This window comes from Podarcis vaucheri, assembly GCF_965113315.1.
Source record: "Podarcis vaucheri genome assembly, chromosome: 1".
NCBI classification, from domain to species: domain Eukaryota; kingdom Metazoa; phylum Chordata; class Lepidosauria; order Squamata; family Lacertidae; genus Podarcis; species Podarcis vaucheri.
In genome coordinates, this window is record NC_138759.1 from 87,725,216 (window position 1) to 87,746,184 (window position 20,969).

Sequence of the window (20,969 nt, forward strand, 5' to 3'; positions counted from 1 at the left end):
AAGTGTTATGACAGCAAGCAGAGCCTGGGCTGTGCACTACATCATTCCCCGCCCCGCCCCCGGAGGTCAGGCTTCACCAAGCAGGAGTAAGACTTGCAGTACTGAGAGGGAGTGGGGTGGAGGGGCTGGTGAGGGGCTCTAGCATCAAGGCACAGCTGCTGTGGACTCAGGATTAATGATAAGGTCAAGAAAGAGCCACTGCCCTTTAACAAATTGGGGGAGGAAAGGGTGCATCCAAGCATGCAAAATAAGGAACTGTAGCAGGTTGCTCTGCAGAACCCATCCATGGTCCCCTGCCAGTTAAAGGGTTAAACATGACATGAAAATATTCAACCTGCAAAGGCTTGGTTGCAAATTGCTCATAAGGAAGGGAAAAGGGAACCAGAGGTATGAAGACCTGGGGAGGGGGGAAACGAGGGGATACATTTTTTCCAATGCACAAAATTGGGGGAGCTTGGGGGTGCGGCAGGTGCACATGTACCTTCTATGAAATATTTGGAATGAGTGAAATTCTTTTTTAAGACCTGATTTTAGTTGCTGAAAATGTGTGGTTGGAAGTTTTTTAAATGTAAAACGACCTAGAGCTTTAGAGAATGACCATTCCTGTGGATACTGCAGTCATATGCAACACTCAGTTCCAGGAAACTTTTCTGGAGCAAGAGACTGAAGGTGGGTGACTAAGTTGTGACCCTCCAAAACTTGCTGGACTCCAACTTTCATCAGCCTCACACCCAGGATGGTCAGGGCTGATGCGGCATTGTGATTCAGCAGCATCTGGAGGACCACAGGTGAGCCACTCCTGAGTGAGAGGCTGCTGCTTTCGTCTATGAGAGAATCTAAGTAGGCACAGGGAGAACATGGGTTAGACACAGTGTTGTTCAACCTTGGGCCCCTGGATGTTGTTGAACTACAACTCCCATCATCCCCAGCCAGCTTAGCCAATGATCAGGCATGTTGGGAGTTGTAGTCCAACATCACCTTGGGCTCCAAAGCTGAAGAGCACTAGGTTCAAGCTGTGCTTATGGAGAAGTGGAGCCCCAGGTTGTACACAGAGGAGAGGCAAACTCACCTGTTTTTGTTATTTATAGGCAATCCTTCCTACAAGAGGAGCTCAGAGCAGATTAAATGTGTTCTCTTGGTGGCCTCACATATGGGCAATGTTCAACACCCAATTCTATATTAACCAGTGGAGCTCTTAGAAGCCTTCACACAGAATAATAGAAATGTAGAGTTGGAAGGTACCACAAGGGTCATCTACTCCAACTCCCTGCAATGAAGGGATCTTTTACCCAATGTGGGGCTCAAACCACGACCCTGAGATTAAGAGTCTCCTGCTCTACCAACTGAGCTATGCGGTGCTTCTATAATGATGTGATGAATTAGGGAGAGCACTGCAGCTGAGGCTTATGAATTGAGACGGTTTCTAGGCCCCACTTTGCCACAGCCACACGCTGAAGCCATGTCCTCACCTTGCCAACTGAATTATGTGAATCCGCCCAAGAAACTCTCGGGTGCCCCTAGCTGATACAGCTGTGAGGGGATCTATCACCCTCCCTCAAAAAGGGTACCCAGTGCAGGGATATATCAGGGCAAGGACTAATGAGGAATCTTGTAGTGTGGAATGTGCACACAAAGGCAAGAGAGATTTGGGGCAGATCAATTCCCACAATCAAAATCACTAGGGCTGTGCATATTCTGTACTGCCAAACTAGGAGTGGACAACTCTTTGGGCCCCATCAGCCAGGTCTTTTATCTCCTCACACCCCACAAGCCAACTTTGACCACCAGTCAATCATGTGACGATTCCACTCACCTGTCAAAGTTGACCCATGGGGGTGGTCTGCTTTGCCAACATGTTTGCCTCAGGAAATACACTGGCAAAGCAGCACCAAGCAGGACTGAAGAATTCTGAACAAGATTTAGCCTCTCTCTCATCAGCTGATTGGGGGAGGGGGTTGCATCCTGCTGCTTTGGCTGCACAACACCACATTGTGGGGAAGTGACATGTGCAGCCAACACAAAACAAAACATCATCCTGGGCTCATCAGCTGATGTCAGCAGATTGATAGAAGCATGGTTTGGGGGGAAGCGGCCTAATGGGCCTGAGGTTCATGCACTCTGCTCCAAACCCAGACTAAAACACTGCAACCAGCAAATCTAAGGTCTGTTGATAGACTTAAACTGCACTTTCCTATCAACAAATATTTAAGCATTTTCAAAAATGCATTTGCCCCCCTGGCTCTACAAGTCAATTAACACCACCTACTCCCCCCCCAAAAAAAACAACAACCCCAACCTCTGGATATTTTGGAATCCAGGAACAGGTGATAGAAAAGAAGAGAGGAAGGGAAAGCACATGGAAGTGGCTGCATCTCAGGAGCCAGAAACTCACTTTAAAAGATAAGCAGTCTTGTATGGCAAAATGCCAGGCTGTGTAGGAAATATACACAGCTCTGCTGTTATTATATATATTTTTTAAACCACCACCACCAACAGAACCACCCGGCAGATCTTTTGCCATTTCAACCAACTGGACAAAATGAACACTTGAGGGTTACCTGCAGAGAGGCAGCATGGAGGGGCATCAGACAGAGTATGCCTGTCCATCAGGGTCTGTGGCATGGGAAGCACAGGAGGGAGGGATGGGCAGGTGAGGAGACAAGCAGTGGTGGCAGCGGCAGCAGCAACAACAGCAGAGAGAGAGAGAAAGGGCACCAACAAGTTACATTCCTACATCGAGCATCCACCGAAGCCTTATCCAGGGCCTGCCACCGGGGGTTACATTAGACACAAAAGGGATCAGGGAGAGAAAGAGGAGGGTGCAAAGGCCCTGGGAAGCAGGGGAGGGGGAAAGGAGGAGGTCACAGCTGCAGGGAGTGGTGCAAGACGCCAGCAAGCAGGGTTGAGAACCGTTGGTTTAGGGGCAGGCAAAAGCTGCAGGGGAAGATGGCATGCACTTGCAAACTACAGGGCAGGCAAGGGGAACCTCTGCGGCCATCCAGATGTTGCTCCCATCAGCTTCAGCCAAAAGACAGGGATACTGGGAGTTGCGTCCCAGCACCATCTGGAGGAGCCACAGGTTCTCCACAGAGGTATAAACCTACATGCGTTATGTCTCACACATTCCTCAGTCCCCAGGAAGTTCCAAAAGCAGGAAGTGCCTTTCAACTACATTGTCATGACAGACACAACTAATGTAGCCTGGTCCGTGTTCAGACCTCCCTGCCCCCTTGTGGTAACTCCCCTCTCTTCCTCTGCGCAGGAAATTGGGTGCTCAAGCGTTAGGGCCTAAGGCAGTTCCTACGTGAGTCTCCATGCCTAGGCTGCCCCCCCCCCAAGGCTGAAGACGGGCAGCGCTGCCAAGTAAGCGGAAGAGAGCAGATTCCTCTCTCAGAGCTGTGCCTTCTCTGACATCTCAGCCCACCAACAGACCGCTCTGCTGCTAGCCACTGTAGGATGGCCACCACCTTCAGCGCAGGTTGAGTTCTCACTAGCCCTTCGCATATAGGGGTTGTTTTGTTGCCCAGCCCCTCCCCCCAGTAGCAGTGGTCAGGGGATAAAGGCACAGGATTTGGTACCATTCATGGAGATGGGAGGGGATGTTAGTGCAGAAAAGGCACTCAGATCCAGGGCAAATTTAGAGGACGGCCCTCAACACAGGCCATCACATTCTGTTAATTGGGACGTAACAATAATAATAAATAAATAAAATAAAATAAAATAAAATAATAATAATAATAATAATAAATATATATATATCAGCTCCCCCAAATTGCTGATACAAACCCTGGGGCGGAAGCAATGCATTCGCTTCCTTTAGTGCCCAGGGCAAGCAGTGGCAGCCAAGAGCACGCCCCCCCTCCCCCCCACCCCCACCCTCGTGGATCTATGCATACAGGAGAAGGACAGGGACATACAGCCAAGCCATGCACTAGAGCAGCAAGGCAGACAGCGCAGCCTCAACTTGCTGAAGGCACCAGGGCTTTGCTGTGCAGGAGCTGCCTGGGCCAATGCCTCTCCATGCCAAATTACACACACACAGAGCTAATAGAATTTGCTCCTGCCCTTTACTCAGTAGCAGCAGTAGCAGTAGCACCTCCTCTTCTGACTGGGTGGGCCTTCGGGCGATTCTGCCAGTGATGCATCACGGCAGCCGGTCCTGATGGAACAACCCCCCGCTCCTCCATTGGCCAGGGTCCCAAGCGCACCAACCAATGAAAGCCCAGTCTCAGGCCGGTTCAGAGGAGGCTGCACTGCGCATCTTTCTTCTTCTTAGGGGAGGAGTCTTTGCCTCTGCCCTTTCCCCGTCCGCTCCCTCCCACGGCCCCCGAGGGGGATTTAGAGGGGGGCTTGGACAGCCTGTCCGCCTGGCTGTCCGTGGCGTGGCTCCCCTGTGGCAACTGCGCTTTTCCAGGGGGCTGCTTTTTCGAGGGGCTTCTCGCACCTGCTCTGTGCTGGCCCTTGGCCTCCATTTCAGACAGGCTGTAGGCCATCGCCAGCTGCAGGTCCTCATCGTCCTCGTCGCTGTCAGTGTACACGATCACAGGGGACGAACTGGGGGAGGGGCGCTTGGGGGCCGGGTGCTGCGGTGCCGGCGAGGAAGGGGCTGGCTTGCGGCTTTGCACCGCTTGCTGGTCCCGCCGGCTCAGCTCCAGGCCGAGGGCCAAGTCGTCTTGAACACCTGAAAGGGAAGGGGTTGAGCCATCAGTTGCCCAAAGAAGGCACCCCAAGTATACTTTCCCCCTCCCAGCATTGCTATGGCCTTGCCCAGAAAGGCCAAGCACCCTAGATGTGGGGTGCCCCAACGTGGTGCCGGCTGACACAACAGCATCCTCAGACACCTCCTTGAGACCCAACAAGAGGCCTGCCATTTCCAAACAATATTTTTAATTGACTTGTGGGCGGCACGCAGCTATTATGCCCGAGTATTGCCAGTTGTTGTGGTGCCCACAACGGTTTTTGAAATTTCCAAAACCACCCAAAATGGTTGAGGACTCCTGCCCCAGGATCTTCAGCTGGTGGCTAAGGATTTGCAGCCTGGCCTAAAGACGGTTGCAACAGCAATGCTACCACCAGAGAAATATATGGTTAGAAAATAATAATAATAATAATGAAGAAGTTGATCCCTGAATGCATTTTTGAAAGTAAAGGCAAGATCTGGGTCTGAAAAAATTGAAGGTGACTACCCTAGGCTGCTTCCCTTCTCCAATATATGCACCACACTTTGTGGGTAATGGATGTCTTAAGGCCCAGGTGAAAACTTTCCTAGCTCTCTCACAGCTCTCTTCCATTCCTCAGCCACCAGCCTGGCATATGCTATTATCACATTCATCTCTTATTTTACCTCTCTAAGCCGTTCCACCACAAGTCTGAAAAGCCCCCTCCTTCCTTCTGCCTGTGTTTCTGAAAGAGGCCAGGAGTGCTGGGGAGATCCCTTCCAACCCCCAAATGTCTCAGACGTTGGCACACTGGCATCCTACCGCTTGGTGGGAGGGCACATTTTTCACAAAGCTTTTCACAAGTTGTAGATTAAATGTCAGAGGCACACCATGGGGATGAGGGTCTATTACTTTCTCTGTCTCCCAGGAGACAGGTTGAGATCACACAGAAGGCAGCAGGCGTCCAGAGAAGCTCACATTTCTGCTCTCAGCTGGAGAGAGCTGTGCACGGCTGACTACAGAGAAAAGAAACTTGGGATACCTCTCCCCTTTTAGTCCCTCACCATTAATTTGGATGGATTTCAGCTCCCCATTTTCTTCCACTTCCACCCTCTCCTGCCCATTTTCGATGATCCTGGAGAACAGGGGGGAAGGGGAGGGGATAGAAAAGTGAAATGACTTTGTGAAGAACACATAAAATCATGGAATGCTGAACTGGAGAAAACATTAAGTTGCATGGCTACAAACATGTCTATTATTTAGCCTTTGCTTACATTTTGGGTGCATGATTAATCCCATAATAGCAACCACAGTTCTCTTACTACCATACCTGTAATTATGCACCTGCTCGCCTTCATTAGATTTTTCAAAGACAAACACCAAAAAATTATTTGAAGCTGCTCTTAAAATTTATTTTTGAAGAAGAGAAACCAATAAATATATTTTGTTCTACAGATGAGGGTTTCTGCGCAAAAGCATCAACTTAGAATCTCATTTTTTTAATGTATTATGTCTTTCGTATTTTTTATGAGGCCAGCCTCATTCCACTAGATTTGAGGGACAGCTTTGAGGTGTAGAAAGGTCAGCATCAATGCACAAATTTGACTTCTCCTGTACACTTTAACCTTTTCAGTTAGGCTGTAGGACAGTGGGGGGAGAGAGAGAGGTGTTACCCCGTACAATCCACCGAAAACACATGATCACCAGAGGGACTGCAGTTTATAAAAGTTACAAGGCAAGTAAACCTCTAACTCTCTGGGGCACAACATGTGAGAAAGCTGCTAAAAGGTCTAAAATACCAGGAGCCATGGGATTTCCCCAACTTGCTCCTGATAAGATAACCAATAACAAGAAAGAGCTAGTGTGTGCTCTCTCTCTCTCTCTCTCTCTCTCTCTCTCTCTCACACACACACACACACACGTAAATAAGGAATGCATCCCCAATCTGGTACAGATTGTGTGGGTTTCCCCTCCCTTCACCTAGATGGACCAGTGGCCTGAGTCAATATAAAACTTCTAGATCTCCTCCCCATAGCTTACTCTGTACCTCATACAGATACAAGATAGCAGAAATGAGCAGGAGAGGAGGGCCATGGAGAACGGAAAGAATGGGCTTGGTCGTTCCCCAAGCGGGCCCAAAATCTGTGTGACAAGGCCAGAAGACAGTAGGCAAATGGATTAAAACGTCCTCCTAAGCTTACCTCTTGGTAGTGATCCGCTTGCCATTAATGAATCTGGTGGAGGTGGAGACAGAGCGGAAGCCCATTCCTGCATTCATAGCAGGACCAAGCCCTGGGGAGAAGAAGTCTGAAAGAGAGAGTGCGCCAGAATCACTGACAAGGAAGGGTGCAGCTGGCACCAAGGCCAGGGGAGATGAACCAGCAAAGGAAAAGCGATATCAGGCAGGAAAACTTTCCTTTGAGATTCCAAGGAGGGGCAAATAGAAAGAATGTGGCCTTGCAAAAGTGGCCACCAGGTCACAGTGTGCAAAGCACACAGTCCAAGGGAGAGGTCAACCCTACAGCAAGGGTCCACGTGCAGTTAGAACCGGGGGAGGGAGGCTGGAGGCCACAGCAGGTGGGCAGGCAAATCCTTCCAGCTGTTCCTTCCTTACCTGGCGATGCTGCAAAGGGAGAGAAAAACGGCCCTGCCCCAGGGTGTCGTGGTCCAGGGCGAAGGTCTGCAAATGGATCGTCTGGAAAGAGGTCCAAAGAAGAGATCATCAACCACTATATTCCTCTGCAGGGAGACTGCTACTCAAAAGCATGCAGATCCATACCCTTTGTTTTCTGGCCTATTATCTGCCCGCAGTTCTGATTCATGTATCTTGCACCACATTGCTGCTGCTTCCTTCCACACAAAAGCTTTATTGCCTTGTCAGAGCCTCCCTGAGCTGCAAGAAACCACCCAGTGCCAGGAGTGGGTGTGGGCAGCCACTGAGCTGATCCCATTGCACCACACAGAGGGGAGCATTTCCCTTCCCTAACACAGAAGTTCTGGATAAGCACGAGGTGTGTACTAAAGCCAGTGCCAACATTTGGCCCATGTCTAACTAGGAGGGATCTGGTTTCCCAGAAAGGATCTGGTTTCTTGTAATCTGGAAACGATCCAAAAAGGAGGGACTGTTCACTGTCTCCCTTTACTCTCCTCAGCTGCACAGGGAGTCCTGGAGAATGTTCTAGCGTGGCTTTAAGGCTGTGAGTCCTCCAGATGCTGTTGGACTCCAACTCCCATCAGCACCAGGCACCATGTTCAATGGGGAGGGAAGAATGATGGGAATTGCAGTCCAGAAATGCCAGGAGAACAACAGGGTTACATTGGGTCTCAGCCTCATGAATCCTGGATGGGAGACTGCACTGCTTAATCACTCTGAGCTTCCTCACGAAGGAACTTAGATGCAAGTAGAATCAGTGGCGTAGCGTGGGTTCTCAGCACCCGGGGCAAGGCAAGTAATTTGCACCCCCTAACCCGTGGATTTTAGCACTCGAGTCTCTTCCGCGCGCCCCCAGATGTTGCGCCAGGTGCGGCAGGCCCCCCCTGCACCCCCCACGCTATGCCACTGCTCCCACCACAAGTCTTCAGGACAGCCATCCGAAGGCTGGCGCGGGGAGAAGGTCTCTCCGCCCCACCGCCAGGCTTCGGAGCAGCCTTCCGAAGGCTGGCGGCGGGAGGAGGTCTCTCCGCCCCACCGCCAGCCTTCGGAGGAGGTCCGAGGACAGTGGGGTTCCTGCTTCCTCGAGGAGGGCCGGCCAAACGCGCGCCCCCAAATGTTGCGCCCGGTGCAGCCGGCACCCCTGGCACCCCCCACGCTACGCCACTGAGTAGAATAAAGTAACACCAAGTTCACACAAGAAAACACCAACAGACCTGGCATAACCCAAACCACAACAGTAGCATGTAGGTAATAGAATTTCCTGTAGGATTGGGGCAGGATGGAGCAGGGAATGAGTGACAAAACCCTACTGCACTCTCCACAGAAGTGCCCTATATGGTAAAAGGAAAACCCAGCTAGAGGAACCCTGGGCCTGACACAACCAGATAGCAATGATATTCTTCGTTACTAGTTCCTTCCATCTCTCAGGTACTGGTTGTCTTTGGGATACTACTGACTGTCCTCATAGTTTTGAAGTCCAGAGACAGCAAATAGGGTCTTCCCTCCCTGCTCAGACAAAATCCCCTTGCAAAACAAATGAGGATCAAACCCAATGCACACCAAAAAAGTCAGCAAATGGATCATGCCCTCCAAAGAAATCCCGGAAGACGTCGTGGGCGCTGCGGAAAGTGAAGGTGAATTCGGGTCCTGGGTGTGGTCTTGACCCGGAGGGCCCACCTGTGGGGGAAGCAGAGACCAAATGTGAACCTTTATTTTCCTCACACCAAGACACTGGCTTGCTGTTTACCAAGGTTAAGGCTGTGGCACCCTGGAGCGCCTTGAATGATGGTCAGGGGTGCCGTGAGCAATGTTGCTTTCTGTCTCTCTTTTCTTCTCTCCCTCCTCTGATGCCCTCTTGTGTCTCTGCCTCCCAAAGGCTTGTACAGTTGTTTGTTGCAGCAGGCCTGGCGACAAGCTACCAAGGCGAATGGTGCCTCTGGGGCTGGCCAGGGGGTGCTTTCCAGGCTCCTGTGGGACAATGTGAGAAGGCACCTCTCTTTGGGGCAGGGGCAGCAACTGCAGCTGCCCAGAGTGCTCCCAAGGGGAAGGGAGAGGAGAGAACACTCCACAAGGGAGGGTGTTTGAAAAGGGGTGAGAAGCTGTCAGTTCTGTAGGCAAGGGGTTACATAACTGGGCTCCTGAGCCCCACAGGGGTGCTGAAGAAAGAATTTGGCTGGTCAAGGGAGCCGTGGACTCAGAAAGCTTGAAAACCTCTGGCTTAGGGGTACTAGATAACTTAAAATCATTTACATCCAAGGCCCAGCAAACCTGCAGCCTGCCAGCCAGCCATGCCTTGATATATCTGCAGCCCCTGGAAATAGCTTAATCAAGCACTGATTCATGGGTCAAAAGCCACAAAAGGGCTACAGAGCTGGACAAGCCCATTTTACAGAACAGAAAAACAAAACTGTTAAGAATCACAAAAAATGGCTGTTTGGGCCGTGAAAGGCCTAACTGCGCCACAGCTGCTTTGGTTTGGAACTGACAAGGCAGCCAAGACCTTAGTAATATTCTGCTCCCAAAGAAGTTACCCAACTCTGCAAATTTCTCCCAGGAAATTGCTCCTTGTGAAAGTCGCTCTATCACACTGCTATGACAACAGCTAAAGTAGCTAATGCAGAGGGCCTGTGTGTTTCGGAGCTGCACATAAGCTCTCTGTTGCTGTCTTTGCTCTCGCCCTCTTGGCAATGCAGAAATCTGCTTTGAAACTGATACTGGTTTTTAATGATATTTGTCAGGATAACCCAGATCTTGACCAAGCTCCTTACCTTGACCCATGAGCCCATCTTTGCCATATCGGTCATAGACTTCACGCTTGCTCTCTGAAATCAGAAAGCACCTGGGTTAGATAGCTGCCCCCAAAAAAGAGGTGAGGCTCAAGCAGACGTGTCTGCCATTGACTTAGTTGGGACACAGCTGCCCCCCCCCCATGGACTGCGGGGCAGGGAATGTTACTGAGTCCTTGCCTTGTCTACCCAAAGCTAGTCCTGCCTGGGTTAATAATTAGTAGTAATTTGCATAGCATGCTCAGAAAACATTGAATTATTTCAGAAAAAACTTGCAAAAACTGTGAAAAGTCAGCCAGCAAAATTGGAATCATACTACAGCTAGGGGCTGAGAGAAAGAACAGTTAATGAAACACACCATCCATTTAGTCTAGCTTAGAAGGCTCTCATTTCAAAGGAAGCCCAATCTTCCTCAAGTAGCCTGTCTTAATGGCCAATTGTCCCACAAGGCTTAGGGTGGGTGCTCTCGACTTTACCTCTCAGCTTCTAGTTCCACTATTACAGGGGTGGGAAACCTTTTTGGCTCCAGAGGCCAGACACTGGAGGTCTGGCCACAGGGCCCAATTGGACAGGTGGACAGAACAACTGGCCAGCCAATCACATGACATGATGGCATCACATGTCTGACAGGAGGGTGGGGCTGACACCTGTCAAAATTCTTCCCAGAGCTTTGGGAAAGTCATTCCACACTTCCCCTTTAAACACAGTGTGGGATGTTTAAAAGAAGAATCGTAGAATTGAGGTGTTGGAAGGGACGCCGAGGGTCATCTAGTCCAACCCCCTGCAGTGCAGGAATCTCAGCTAAAGCATCCATGACAGAGGGCCATCCAACCTCTGTTTAAAAACCTCCAAGGAAAACAGGAACACGAAGAGACGTGCAACGCACCCTTCAAAGCAGCCTCCACCCACTCATTTAAAGGCATCTCCAAAGGGCACTTTTGCTAAGTGCTTTTATATGCCTTCGCTTGCTAGTGCTCTGCCTCTGCTTGAAAAACATGCCTCTTTTTTCTCCCTTCTCTGCTTCACCTTATTTTGGTAAATAAAAATGGGGGCTGGGGGGAGGGAGGAACCTACCACCAGCCCCAGCCAGTATGGCCAAAGGTCTGGGCTTACAGGAGCTGTTGCCCAACCATATCTTGATGGCCACAGGTCCCACATCTGCACCTTAACCCTGTGAACAAAACTCTTCTCCATTCTCTTACAAGGAACAGGAAATCTCCTCAGTCTCCAGAAACACCCCACAACCAGGCCAAGACCCTACATGAACCAAAACAGCCTGAGGAAAAGAAAGGGGGAGGAGAGAGTCGATGCTTACTGTCCGATAGCACTTCGTAGGCTTCTGCTATCTCCTTGAACTTCTGCTCAGCATGTTCCTTGTTATCTGGGTTTTTATCCGGATGCCACTGCAAAGCTTTCTTCCTGTACCTGTTTGACAACAAGACAACCATGATAGCTTGGTTGGTATATATTCTTACAGTATAGGCCCTGTCAAGAACCAAGCCCACAGACAACTTCTCTCCCCCCCCCCTGCCCCAGGTCACATACTGGCCTACACATTCACCCCCTTGTAGTTAGCAGCAACCCTACACACACCCCTTTCTGCTTATGTGGACATTCTGCTTCTGTGGGAAGGGAGTTTCAACACATGGGACTAAATGATCCTTGTTTGCTTCCAGGTGAAACTAGACTTCTCTCTCTTCCCACAGGAGCTGATAGTAGCTGATGGCCATAGCAGCTGAAGCTCCAGCTCAACCAAGAGTGGTCACCGGTCATTGTTCTGCCATCTGTCCTCCACAAGGGGGCACTTCACTCCCACAGTAGCACAAAACCCACAAAATGAAAACTGAAAGCCAATTTACCGTTCCTTGGCTTTTCAAAGGCAAGTAGATTGCTGCACTTCCAAAACAGGATCCACAGAGTCTCTTTCACACAGGAAGAGCAGACAACAAGCCTGGAGATTTGCTCTCCTGATAATTTGCTTCATGGGAGGCTGAGGAACAAGGGTTTCTACAATACCTCTCTCCTGTTACAGGTGTGCTGCTACCTTAGGGCAGCTCCAGCCTGCGCTAACACAAGGAGCAGAGTGGAGGCATTCCCCTAAGGGGAAATTTTGGGCCAAAAGGCTCTTGGATCCTACAGCTTTCATTATACTGAAGCCACAAAGATCTCCTGGCACAGCATTAAGTGTTGACACATTCTCCCTCTGTTCGTTCTTGTGCAAGGGGGCACACTCAAGTTGTCCACCTCTGGAGTGCAGACCTCCCTGTGCCCATCCCAAAAGCAAAAGCAGCCCTACAAACAGCCCACCCCTCTCCCATTCAATTATCTTTCTGTAAGGTGGGTTAAAAACAATAATTTTGCATGAAAAAGGCTATTCTGGGTGGTTTTTTTAAGTTTTACTTCTAGTAGATTTCTCATTTAAAAATCAAATCAAATCTGAATCTTCACACAAGCTGCTGCACAAGCAAAGGTTTTGGATCAGCCTGCTTGGATCAGTATCCAAGGCACTATTTCTGCACGTCAACATGATTTAACAGTTATGGCAACCAATCAGCATGTGCTTTGGTTTTTGGAAAATATACAAAATGTAGTTTGGAAGCTGAATTTAAATACTTATGTTGATCTGTTCTCTTGGCAATCTAAAGCCTCCTTTTTATATGCTATAGTATTCCTGCAGGCAGAAAGTTTGTGAACGTTAATTAGGCAGTGAAGGGAAATCAGACAAACATAATATAAGGCAGCCCTCAATTGAGGAGTCGCAAGAAAAGTGAATTTTCAGTATTTGGCAACTAAGTACCTGCATAACAGCCCCAAGAGCTAGAACAGATTCTCAGATCAAGTACATTAGACCTGAAACTAGTAGCTACCATGTTCTCCACAGGAAAACTAGGAGCTCGAGTGGAACCAAAAGATGGAAGCAGAAAGGAAAAACCCCAAAGCACTGGGAAAATGCAGTGTCCAAGGCTAATCAGAGTCCAAGGCAAAGTTGGCAATACAACTTACGGCCACAAAACCACCCTGTATCCCCTAACACTGGGAAACACAGTGTTCTGAGTGCTCATTATTCTTGTCACAAACTTAAACAGGCTGCCCTCCACAAACCTGTGGCCAGGTACACTATGCCACCACTTCCACATCTCACAGCTACACTCATAACCACCACACCAGGACTAGCAGTCAGTAGCCTTAGTCAGAAATGGAGAGAGTGCAACTTACGCCTTTTTGATGTCATCTGGTGAGGCGCCATGGGGCACCCCCAGCACTTCATAGTAATCCACCATGGTGCCCAAATGTGCTACGCTGCAAACCTAGAGTAAGAGGGAAAGGTTAGTATAGCACACCTCTGTTGGGCATTACCCAAGCTAACACCATCCAAATTAAAATAGCCCTCCCACCCACCCTTTATTGCCGGTCAGAAACTACAGCGGAATGGTTGTGTCAAGAGTCTTGTCGTAACACATGAAAAGGGTTCACGGATACAACCAGACCAAGATCTTTGCCGTTCCTGAGTCCTCAAAACAACTGGTACAACTGCAGCAGAGAAGGAAAGAGGCAGCACCATGAAGCGGTCAGGCACCCTGAGGAAGTTGTTGGGAGATGCCTCCCTCCTCCTAAGTGCCCAACACCACCTCTCTACCATATGCGCCTCTTTGCTCCTAATCATGTCGCTGCAAAGTCACGTTTCTGGTACTTTATCTCTCAGCTGAAGAAGACAAAGAAATCTTCTGGGGAAATTTTGTACTGTGGACAGGTGGACCTCCGTTGAAGGTGAAAAATTTCAATATCTGCCTGCGCTATGATTCTCGTAGTGGAACTCATAACATGTACAGAGAATACAAGGATTTGACAACTGCTGGAGCTTTGATAACTACTGGAGCTGTCGCAATATGGGAGCCCGTCCTAGAACTCGTGCTCACTCAATTCAGATCATGAAGGTTGAAGAGATTGCTGCTAGCAAGTGCCACAGACCAGCTGTCAAGCAGCTCCATGATTCCAAAATGAAGTTCCCTCTGCCACATAGAGTTCTGCATCATCAACATAAGCCACGCTTCACCACCAAGAGACCAAACACGTTCTTCTAAATGCAGACTTGGTTCATTAGCTCTGAGTTTCAATAAAGTTCTTTTTGAGAGGAAAAAAAACCTGCAGCAGAGAAGGGTGCACAACTCTAATGTAAGAAAAACAGAATCCATCAGGCGTAGCCAACCAAGGATTGGCCATCAGCTGCTCTGGCAAAGTCAGGTATGTCTGGGAAAGGGGCTCCTATGAGTTGCCAGAAAACACCACATCTCAACAGCGTCCTCCTTCTTTCCAAGCTGCTTCACACACAATGGACATTAGCTGATTCACAGCTATTTTGATCATGTCTAACCGTGATGTTCCCAATGCTATGAGAACCATACTTTCTTCTCCTACACACACCTTGACTATACACACCATAAGAAATCAGTGCTTATAAAAAACACACACCAAAAAAACAAACCAACCACCCAAGCCTAGACAAATGGATAAAAAGCAACAGGTGTGGCATTCGCACATTCTAAGGAAAATAGTAAGGGACGTGAAAGATCCACATATGCGCTTGCTATGTTTGCACTGTAAATAAATGTCCAGTCATTTAAAGAGAAGGAAGAGGGATCTAAAAAGTGCATAGATAGAGATGTGAATATCCAGGGAGGGTGGGAATGCCTTCTCATCTCTCTCTCTCTCTTAACACCGGGGTGTGGGCAGGGAAGCTCCTATGCAATAGTTTCATTATTTGAATGAGTGAAATGCTTAAGCTTCTACCCACTCAAAACGTGTATTGTAATGATTTCTATGTAGGATTTCTATGTATGTATTCTCTACATCATTAGAGAATGAAGTGTATGCTTCGGATGTATACAACACTCAGATACAAGCTGCATTTCCACACCTAGAGGGTGCTGTCATCTTTTATGAAAGGGCCTTCCCTGCTGGTGAATTGCTGCTAATCTTTTGGTGACATCTGATCTAGTTTGGAGAAACTAGAAGCAACTAGCCTATGTGTACTGTCCTTTTGACCTGGTCCCAATCTTCTAACTGTGCCACAGACTTCCAGCTACAGATGTAACAGTGCAAACCTTTGCATATCTACTCAAACATACGTACCATTGTTTAAAGTGACTTACTTCCACGTAAATGCAAACAGGAATCCAGCCTAACGTTTTTGAAGCTGCAATCCTAAGTGAATAAACTAGACTAAACTAGAGTAGGCATTACGAAATATGCATAAGATTCCTCAGTACCTTTCATAAATATGTCAAATAGTGAAATTTTGTATGCAAAGTTATTAAATCATGTATTTTATGTTGCAAAAGCAGTAAAACACATTTCAGCTTGAGAAGGTATTGCATATTTTCCCTGAAAGTGGAAGTAAAAACTAGATTGTCTGGAAGACTTATTCTCATACCAAATGCCTCTCTTTATCTTTCACATTTACAACAAAAACTGCAAGAGAAGCTTAATGATCACAAAGGAAACTGCTCTTTGTGGCATAGAGTTGCAACCTGGGTAGTTTGAAATGCAGTGTGAACTCAGAAGTCAGTCCCATTGGGTTCAATAAGGGTTACTTCTTAGTAAGTTTATTTAGGGTTGTAACTGCATTTTTTTTTATCATCTTACTAGATTAGGGGTAGTATTCAACCAGTGCATCCTGTCAGCACCACAATTTCTGCTTGGGCAAGAGGACTCCTCCTGCCCTGTGTCCTTTTTTAATCTGCTCCAGAGCACTGAGGGAACCCCTAAAAGAGATTTAGAGGGCATGTGGGGGCAGGGAGAAGATGGGGGAGATCTGCTAAGCAAAGAGAAATCCTTGCGCTTACAGAATGAGCGATATAGCACTACGATGACTTCCACTCAAAGCTCTGAACAGCTTTAGATGTGCATACAGTTAGCTTTTTTCCCAGCCCATGAAGTGCTTCATAAGTATTTATTTTTAAAAAATAAAATAGCTCAAATAACCAGAGCACACATTATGGGCTGTATTCAGCAGTGCCCAGTTAAGAGATTACAACTGCAATCCTATGCACAACTTCCCTGGGAGTAATCCCTGCCTGACACAGTGGCAGTTCTGAGAAACAGGTTTAAGATTACTCTTTGAATATGCAATCCTACGCATGCCTGTTAAGCATTGAGTTCAGTGGAACTTCTTGTTGTTGTTGTTGTTTAGTCGTTTAGTCGTGTCCGACTCTTCGTGACCCCATGGACCAGAGCACGCCAGGCACTCCTGTCTTTCACTGCCTCCCGCAGTTTGGTCAAACTCATGCTGGTAGCTTTGAGAACACTGTCCAACCATCTCGTCCTCTGCTGTCCCCTTCTTCTTGTGCCCTCAATCTTTCCCAACATCAGGATCTTTTCCAGGGAGTCCTCTCTTCTCATGAGGTGGCCAAAGTATTGGAGCCTCAGCTTCACGATCTGTCCTTCCAGTGAGCATTCAGGGCTGATTTCCTTAAGAATGGATAGGTTTGATCTTCTTGCAGCCCATGGGACTCTCAAGAGTCTCCTCCAGCATCATAATTCAAAAGCATCAATTCTTCGGTGATCGGCCTTCTTTATGGTCCAGCTCTCACTTCCATACATCACTACTGGGAAAACCATAGCTTTAACTATACAGACCTTTGTTGGTAAGGTGATGTCTCTGCTTTTTAAGATGCTGTCTAGGTTTGTCATTGCTTTTCTCCCAAGAAGCAGGCGTCTTTTAATTTACTCCAAAATAAATAGATTGCAGCTGCAATCTTATATATATGCTCACATGAGAGTACCACGGAAGATCTTACTTCCATGGAAACATGAACAGGCTTATGCTGCAAGTGTGTATCTTATGAAACTATCTGCGGAAAACTCTTCATAAGTCCAAGAATGGGACAAAGCCACCACAAGGATAAATCAGGCAGGTCCCAATCTCATGCATCTTCCTACGACTATCTGCCTGGATCTGAGCTGTATGGGGTGCCTCTTCTACTCTGTGCTTATCACGGTGTTCCAAGGTGCTGCTAACAGGGACTGATAGCCTTATGAAAGGGCAGAGAATAACGTGGGAGGTACAAGCCTCCTGTTCTCTGACTAAAGAAGCCTGACTTCAGCAGACATGCTCCACACATTTCCCAGCTTAGATCTATAATTGCCATGACCTGGTGCTGCTGCTTTTGAAACAACTACTCTGCATAAACACTAGTTAGATGGGTGACACTCCCTCTCACTGAAAAGTCTCTACTTCCAGGATGGATAGACGGAAAGACATCTGGTTTTACAGGAATCACCTTAGGATGCTTATTGCTAAACCCATTCCCGCATGCAAGTAGGGTGGTGCTTGAAAGAAAGCTTCTGAATGGCCCCTGCTTGGTTGCATCAGGATTTAAGGGAAGTTGTTCCAATTCCAAAACTCCTCCTACAAAACTTCAAGTGCATAGCAATCCTGGCCCATGCCTCCTGAAGCCCAGACAGGTTTAACAGCCCATGTTACTAAACTGTCTGCTGGTTGGAGCCTTAGGCCAGATTCATATATGAAGAGTACTGCTTAAAACACAAGAAATATAGGAAGCTGCTTGGGTTATGTCAACCACAGACTGCGGATGAAATTGCCTCCAGCCAGCAAAGAGCTGCTTTGCAACCTAAAAGCCCCTTGGTGTGGAGATGCATCCACAACACAACACTGTTGCTTGCACCATGGTTTTGGATCATCAAGCAAAGCAGGGGGGTGGGATCTGTGAGCCTCCAGATACCCCCAACATCTATCATCCCTGACCATCCCTTGCCATGGAGCCTATGAATCTGGGATCCATGGGGAAACCCAAAGGCAACACTGGACAAGCACCTGAGCTGACCCAGGCCCAGTGCACCCAAAAGGATACTACTGGCCCATTGCCTTCCTCATTAAGTATCTTTATGCATTAAGCGGTTTAGTGGCCATTAAGTTTTTAAGAGATTAGGAGGCTGCAGGAGGAGCAAGAATAGCTGCTGTGACAACACTAAGGCAGGAAAACGACCAAGGAGGGTTTTCTGTCTCAGTGTTGCAGCCCAGTTCTGAAGCTCAGCTTTGCCTGCTGACCTGCAGATTGTTGCTTACCTGTTTGGATCATACAAATGGATGCTCGGGCATTTAAATCACAAGGAGAACTCCTGCAGGCTAGTTGCTATGTGAATGATAAGAAATGAAATCACAACCCCATGCTCTTTGCAGTTACAATGCAAAGATGTTGACTCTGTGGGGTTGTTTGTTTTTTAATGCTGATACTCATCAGTGCTGACTCCTTTGAGCTCTTCAGTCTTGGGTTTTCAATTTATCAGATTCATGATACACCACTCCCTGTTGCCATTTCCTTTGTGGATCATCCACTCTTCTGTCAACGTGTCCTCCAAAATTTAAACAAATTTGGAAGCTGGTGTGGAGATGACAGGGTGCCCCTTCACTTGCTATCCTCCTCTGAGCTGGGTTCTGCCTAAACTCTCTGACAGGGGTACCTTCCTTACCTCTACTTTGCTGGAGTAGAAGAGGCAGAGAAGCCTTTTGCAATAGGGTGGTTTTCTTTTCTCCTCCTCTGGGAAAGAAGCAGAAAGACCCCACCTTAACATTGTTACACTAACCCCATTTCCACATTAAAAGTATTTCCCTTCTGCCCCCCCCCCAAGTTATGCAGAGACATTCCATTTGAGGTCACCCTCTGACAAGAATGACTTTCCAACACCACCCTAAAATATGCAAACCAATACTAAGTAATATTAAGGACTCCGAGATCAGGGAGATGGGTTTCCAGGTCAAAGTATTTGACTTGAGACACTCTTCAGAACCTCATCAAGTTTCCTTCCTGGGGGGGGGGGGTGGCACCTTCCTACACCTTTCATTTCATTTGACTTTTTTATGGCACCAGCTCACTTCTTCAAAAGTTGCTCGAACATCATATTCTCTTTCCCGCCTCGCCTAGTGCACATTTGTGTTTGAATCGAATAAAATCTGAATAAAATCGTCACCAACTCCCTGCGTAGTCAGTTCGCCCTTGCTCATCCCATCAAGCTGATCTTTTAAAACCACCCTTCCTCTACGGAGCTCCCACCGCCCCTTCCCATTTATCTCAATCCGTTGGTAGAATCCTACAATTTTGTTTGCAGCAGCCTGCAATCAGAGGCAGGCCTTCTCCCGAGTTCTCCTAGAAAGCGTGAGAGCTTTTGTTGCCGTTTCTCGGCGAAAATGCTTATTTGTCCCTCTCGGGGGCTGGCTCTGGGCCCTCGCCTCTCCCTTTGTTTTGCGGTGCGCCACCGGATCGACAACAAGCACAACATCCGGCCGGTGCGAGGGGCCGATCGCGTTTCAGCTTCTCGACTGTTCTAACAGCGCCTTTCCCCATAGCACCCATTTTCCTGCCGGCAGGAAAAAACAACCAACACGCATTCCGTGCAGGGCAGCACCGGCGGGTTGCAAACGCCTCTTTTTCTGATGGCATTTTGGGTGGGGAAGAAACAGGCATGCCTAAAACTACCCACAGCCTCTCGGATCTTAAACCCTATTTTTGGACAGCGCGTTAGTTACTGCGGAACGAAACTCAGCTGCTCTCTCCGCGTAACGTACGTACACACACACACACACACACACACACACACGCAACGCCCACCCGACACAAGAGCGTGACTTGAAAGCGGGGAGACTAGGGGTGGGTGGATGCCACCCTTTGACCCTTCAGTCCTGCTAGATGCGGGGACGACAAGGCGATAGCAAAGGATCGAAATTGTTGTTTTTATTTATTATTCGTTGAATTTATATACCGCCCTTCGCCCGACGATCACAAGTGCGGTTTACAGTGCAAAGACACGAAATAGAAAAAACAATACCCTCCCACCCCTCTATAGGGGTAAAGCGGTTTTTAAATCGTATTGACAGCAAGCGCAACTTCGAAACACTTCTGCTTGTCAGAGCTGCTAGAGCCTCGTCGGTGGGTCGGCAGATAGCCTCTCTCAGGCAATCTGCTAGCTGCTCCACATTCCTATCCCGGGGATCCTACAAGAGATCTGCATCTCCAGATCTCTTCATGCGGCCGCTCTCCCCTGGCCGTCATCTGCCTCGCTTTTGTTTTATTGCAATGGCACCCGATGCTCCGAGAAACAAGCGGGCAGCAGGCAAAGCCAGCAAGCAATCGTACCTCAGCGCTGGAGGAGGCTCCGTGCGGACTGCACCATGCTCCGCAGCTCTGCAGCCCCGCTCGCTGGGGACGCGAGTTTTTCGCCGCTCTCGCCTCCTGCTGCGGCTGTCAAGGGAAGAGCGGAGGAGGGCCCCGGCCTGCAAGCCCCAGCTCGGCCCCGGGGACTGGCGCCGGCGCCGGCCAATGGAACGCGCGGCTCCATTGTGACGTCGAACCCTGCACTCTGAACCGGTGAGGTAAGGCGAGGAGGCCGCGGCCAACAGCTGCTCGGGGCTCCGGTGGAATTCTCTTTAGCGCGCTTGCCACGGGCGGCGCGTGAAGCCCCCTCCCGGCCCCACGCGGATGTGCGCTACGACTCCGGGACGCCGGCGGAACCCCTTGCGCAGCCGGGGAAGCCGCCCCCCTTTTGTGCGTGGAAACATCTCGCAGCATCTCAGGCTGCAACGGGTGCAGGACGCGCTCTTACCTGGGACCAGTATCTGAAGAAGTGTGCATGCACACGAAAGCTCATACCAAGAACTAACTTAGTTGGTCTTTAAGGTGCTACTGGAAAGAATTTTTTTATCTTACCTAGGAGTAAGGCTCGTCGAACTCGCTGGGGCTGACTTCAGAGTAGACACGTCTAGGGTTACACTGTCAGGCAACCCTGGGTCTCAGGTTGCAGCTTTTCTCTCTGAACCTGATGCTCAGTGCTACATGGATTTCATTCCCACTAGTGTTC

At 48.7% G+C, this 20,969-nt stretch overlaps 1 protein-coding gene and 1 pseudogene across 2 annotated transcripts in view; one reads left to right on the forward strand and one right to left on the reverse strand.

Moving 5' to 3' along the window:
• LOC309517348 (uncharacterized protein) overlaps positions 1 to 20,969 on the reverse strand; it is a 34,690-nt gene that overhangs the window by 1,340 nt on the left and 12,381 nt on the right. Inside the window, exons 10-20 of the mRNA XM_082196489.1 lie at positions 20,249 to 20,353; positions 18,588 to 18,653; positions 13,314 to 13,405; positions 11,413 to 11,522; positions 10,080 to 10,133; positions 8,872 to 8,988; positions 7,273 to 7,353; positions 6,860 to 6,965; positions 5,723 to 5,793; positions 4,445 to 4,681; positions 2,559 to 2,613 (exon numbers count right to left, since the gene is read on the reverse strand). Of these exons, the coding sequence (XP_082052615.1) occupies positions 2,585 to 2,613; positions 4,445 to 4,681; positions 5,723 to 5,793; positions 6,860 to 6,965; positions 7,273 to 7,353; positions 8,872 to 8,988; positions 10,080 to 10,133; positions 11,413 to 11,522; positions 13,314 to 13,405; positions 18,588 to 18,653; positions 20,249 to 20,353 (1,068 nt within the window). The 3' untranslated portion in view covers positions 2,559 to 2,584. The remainder of the gene's footprint in view (positions 1 to 2,558; positions 2,614 to 4,444; positions 4,682 to 5,722; positions 5,794 to 6,859; positions 6,966 to 7,272; positions 7,354 to 8,871; positions 8,989 to 10,079; positions 10,134 to 11,412; positions 11,523 to 13,313; positions 13,406 to 18,587; positions 18,654 to 20,248; positions 20,354 to 20,969) is intronic.
• On the forward strand, positions 13,643 to 14,239 carry LOC309532476 (large ribosomal subunit protein eL20 pseudogene; annotated as a pseudogene). The gene has a single exon. The product of its transcript is annotated as a large ribosomal subunit protein eL20 pseudogene (transcript).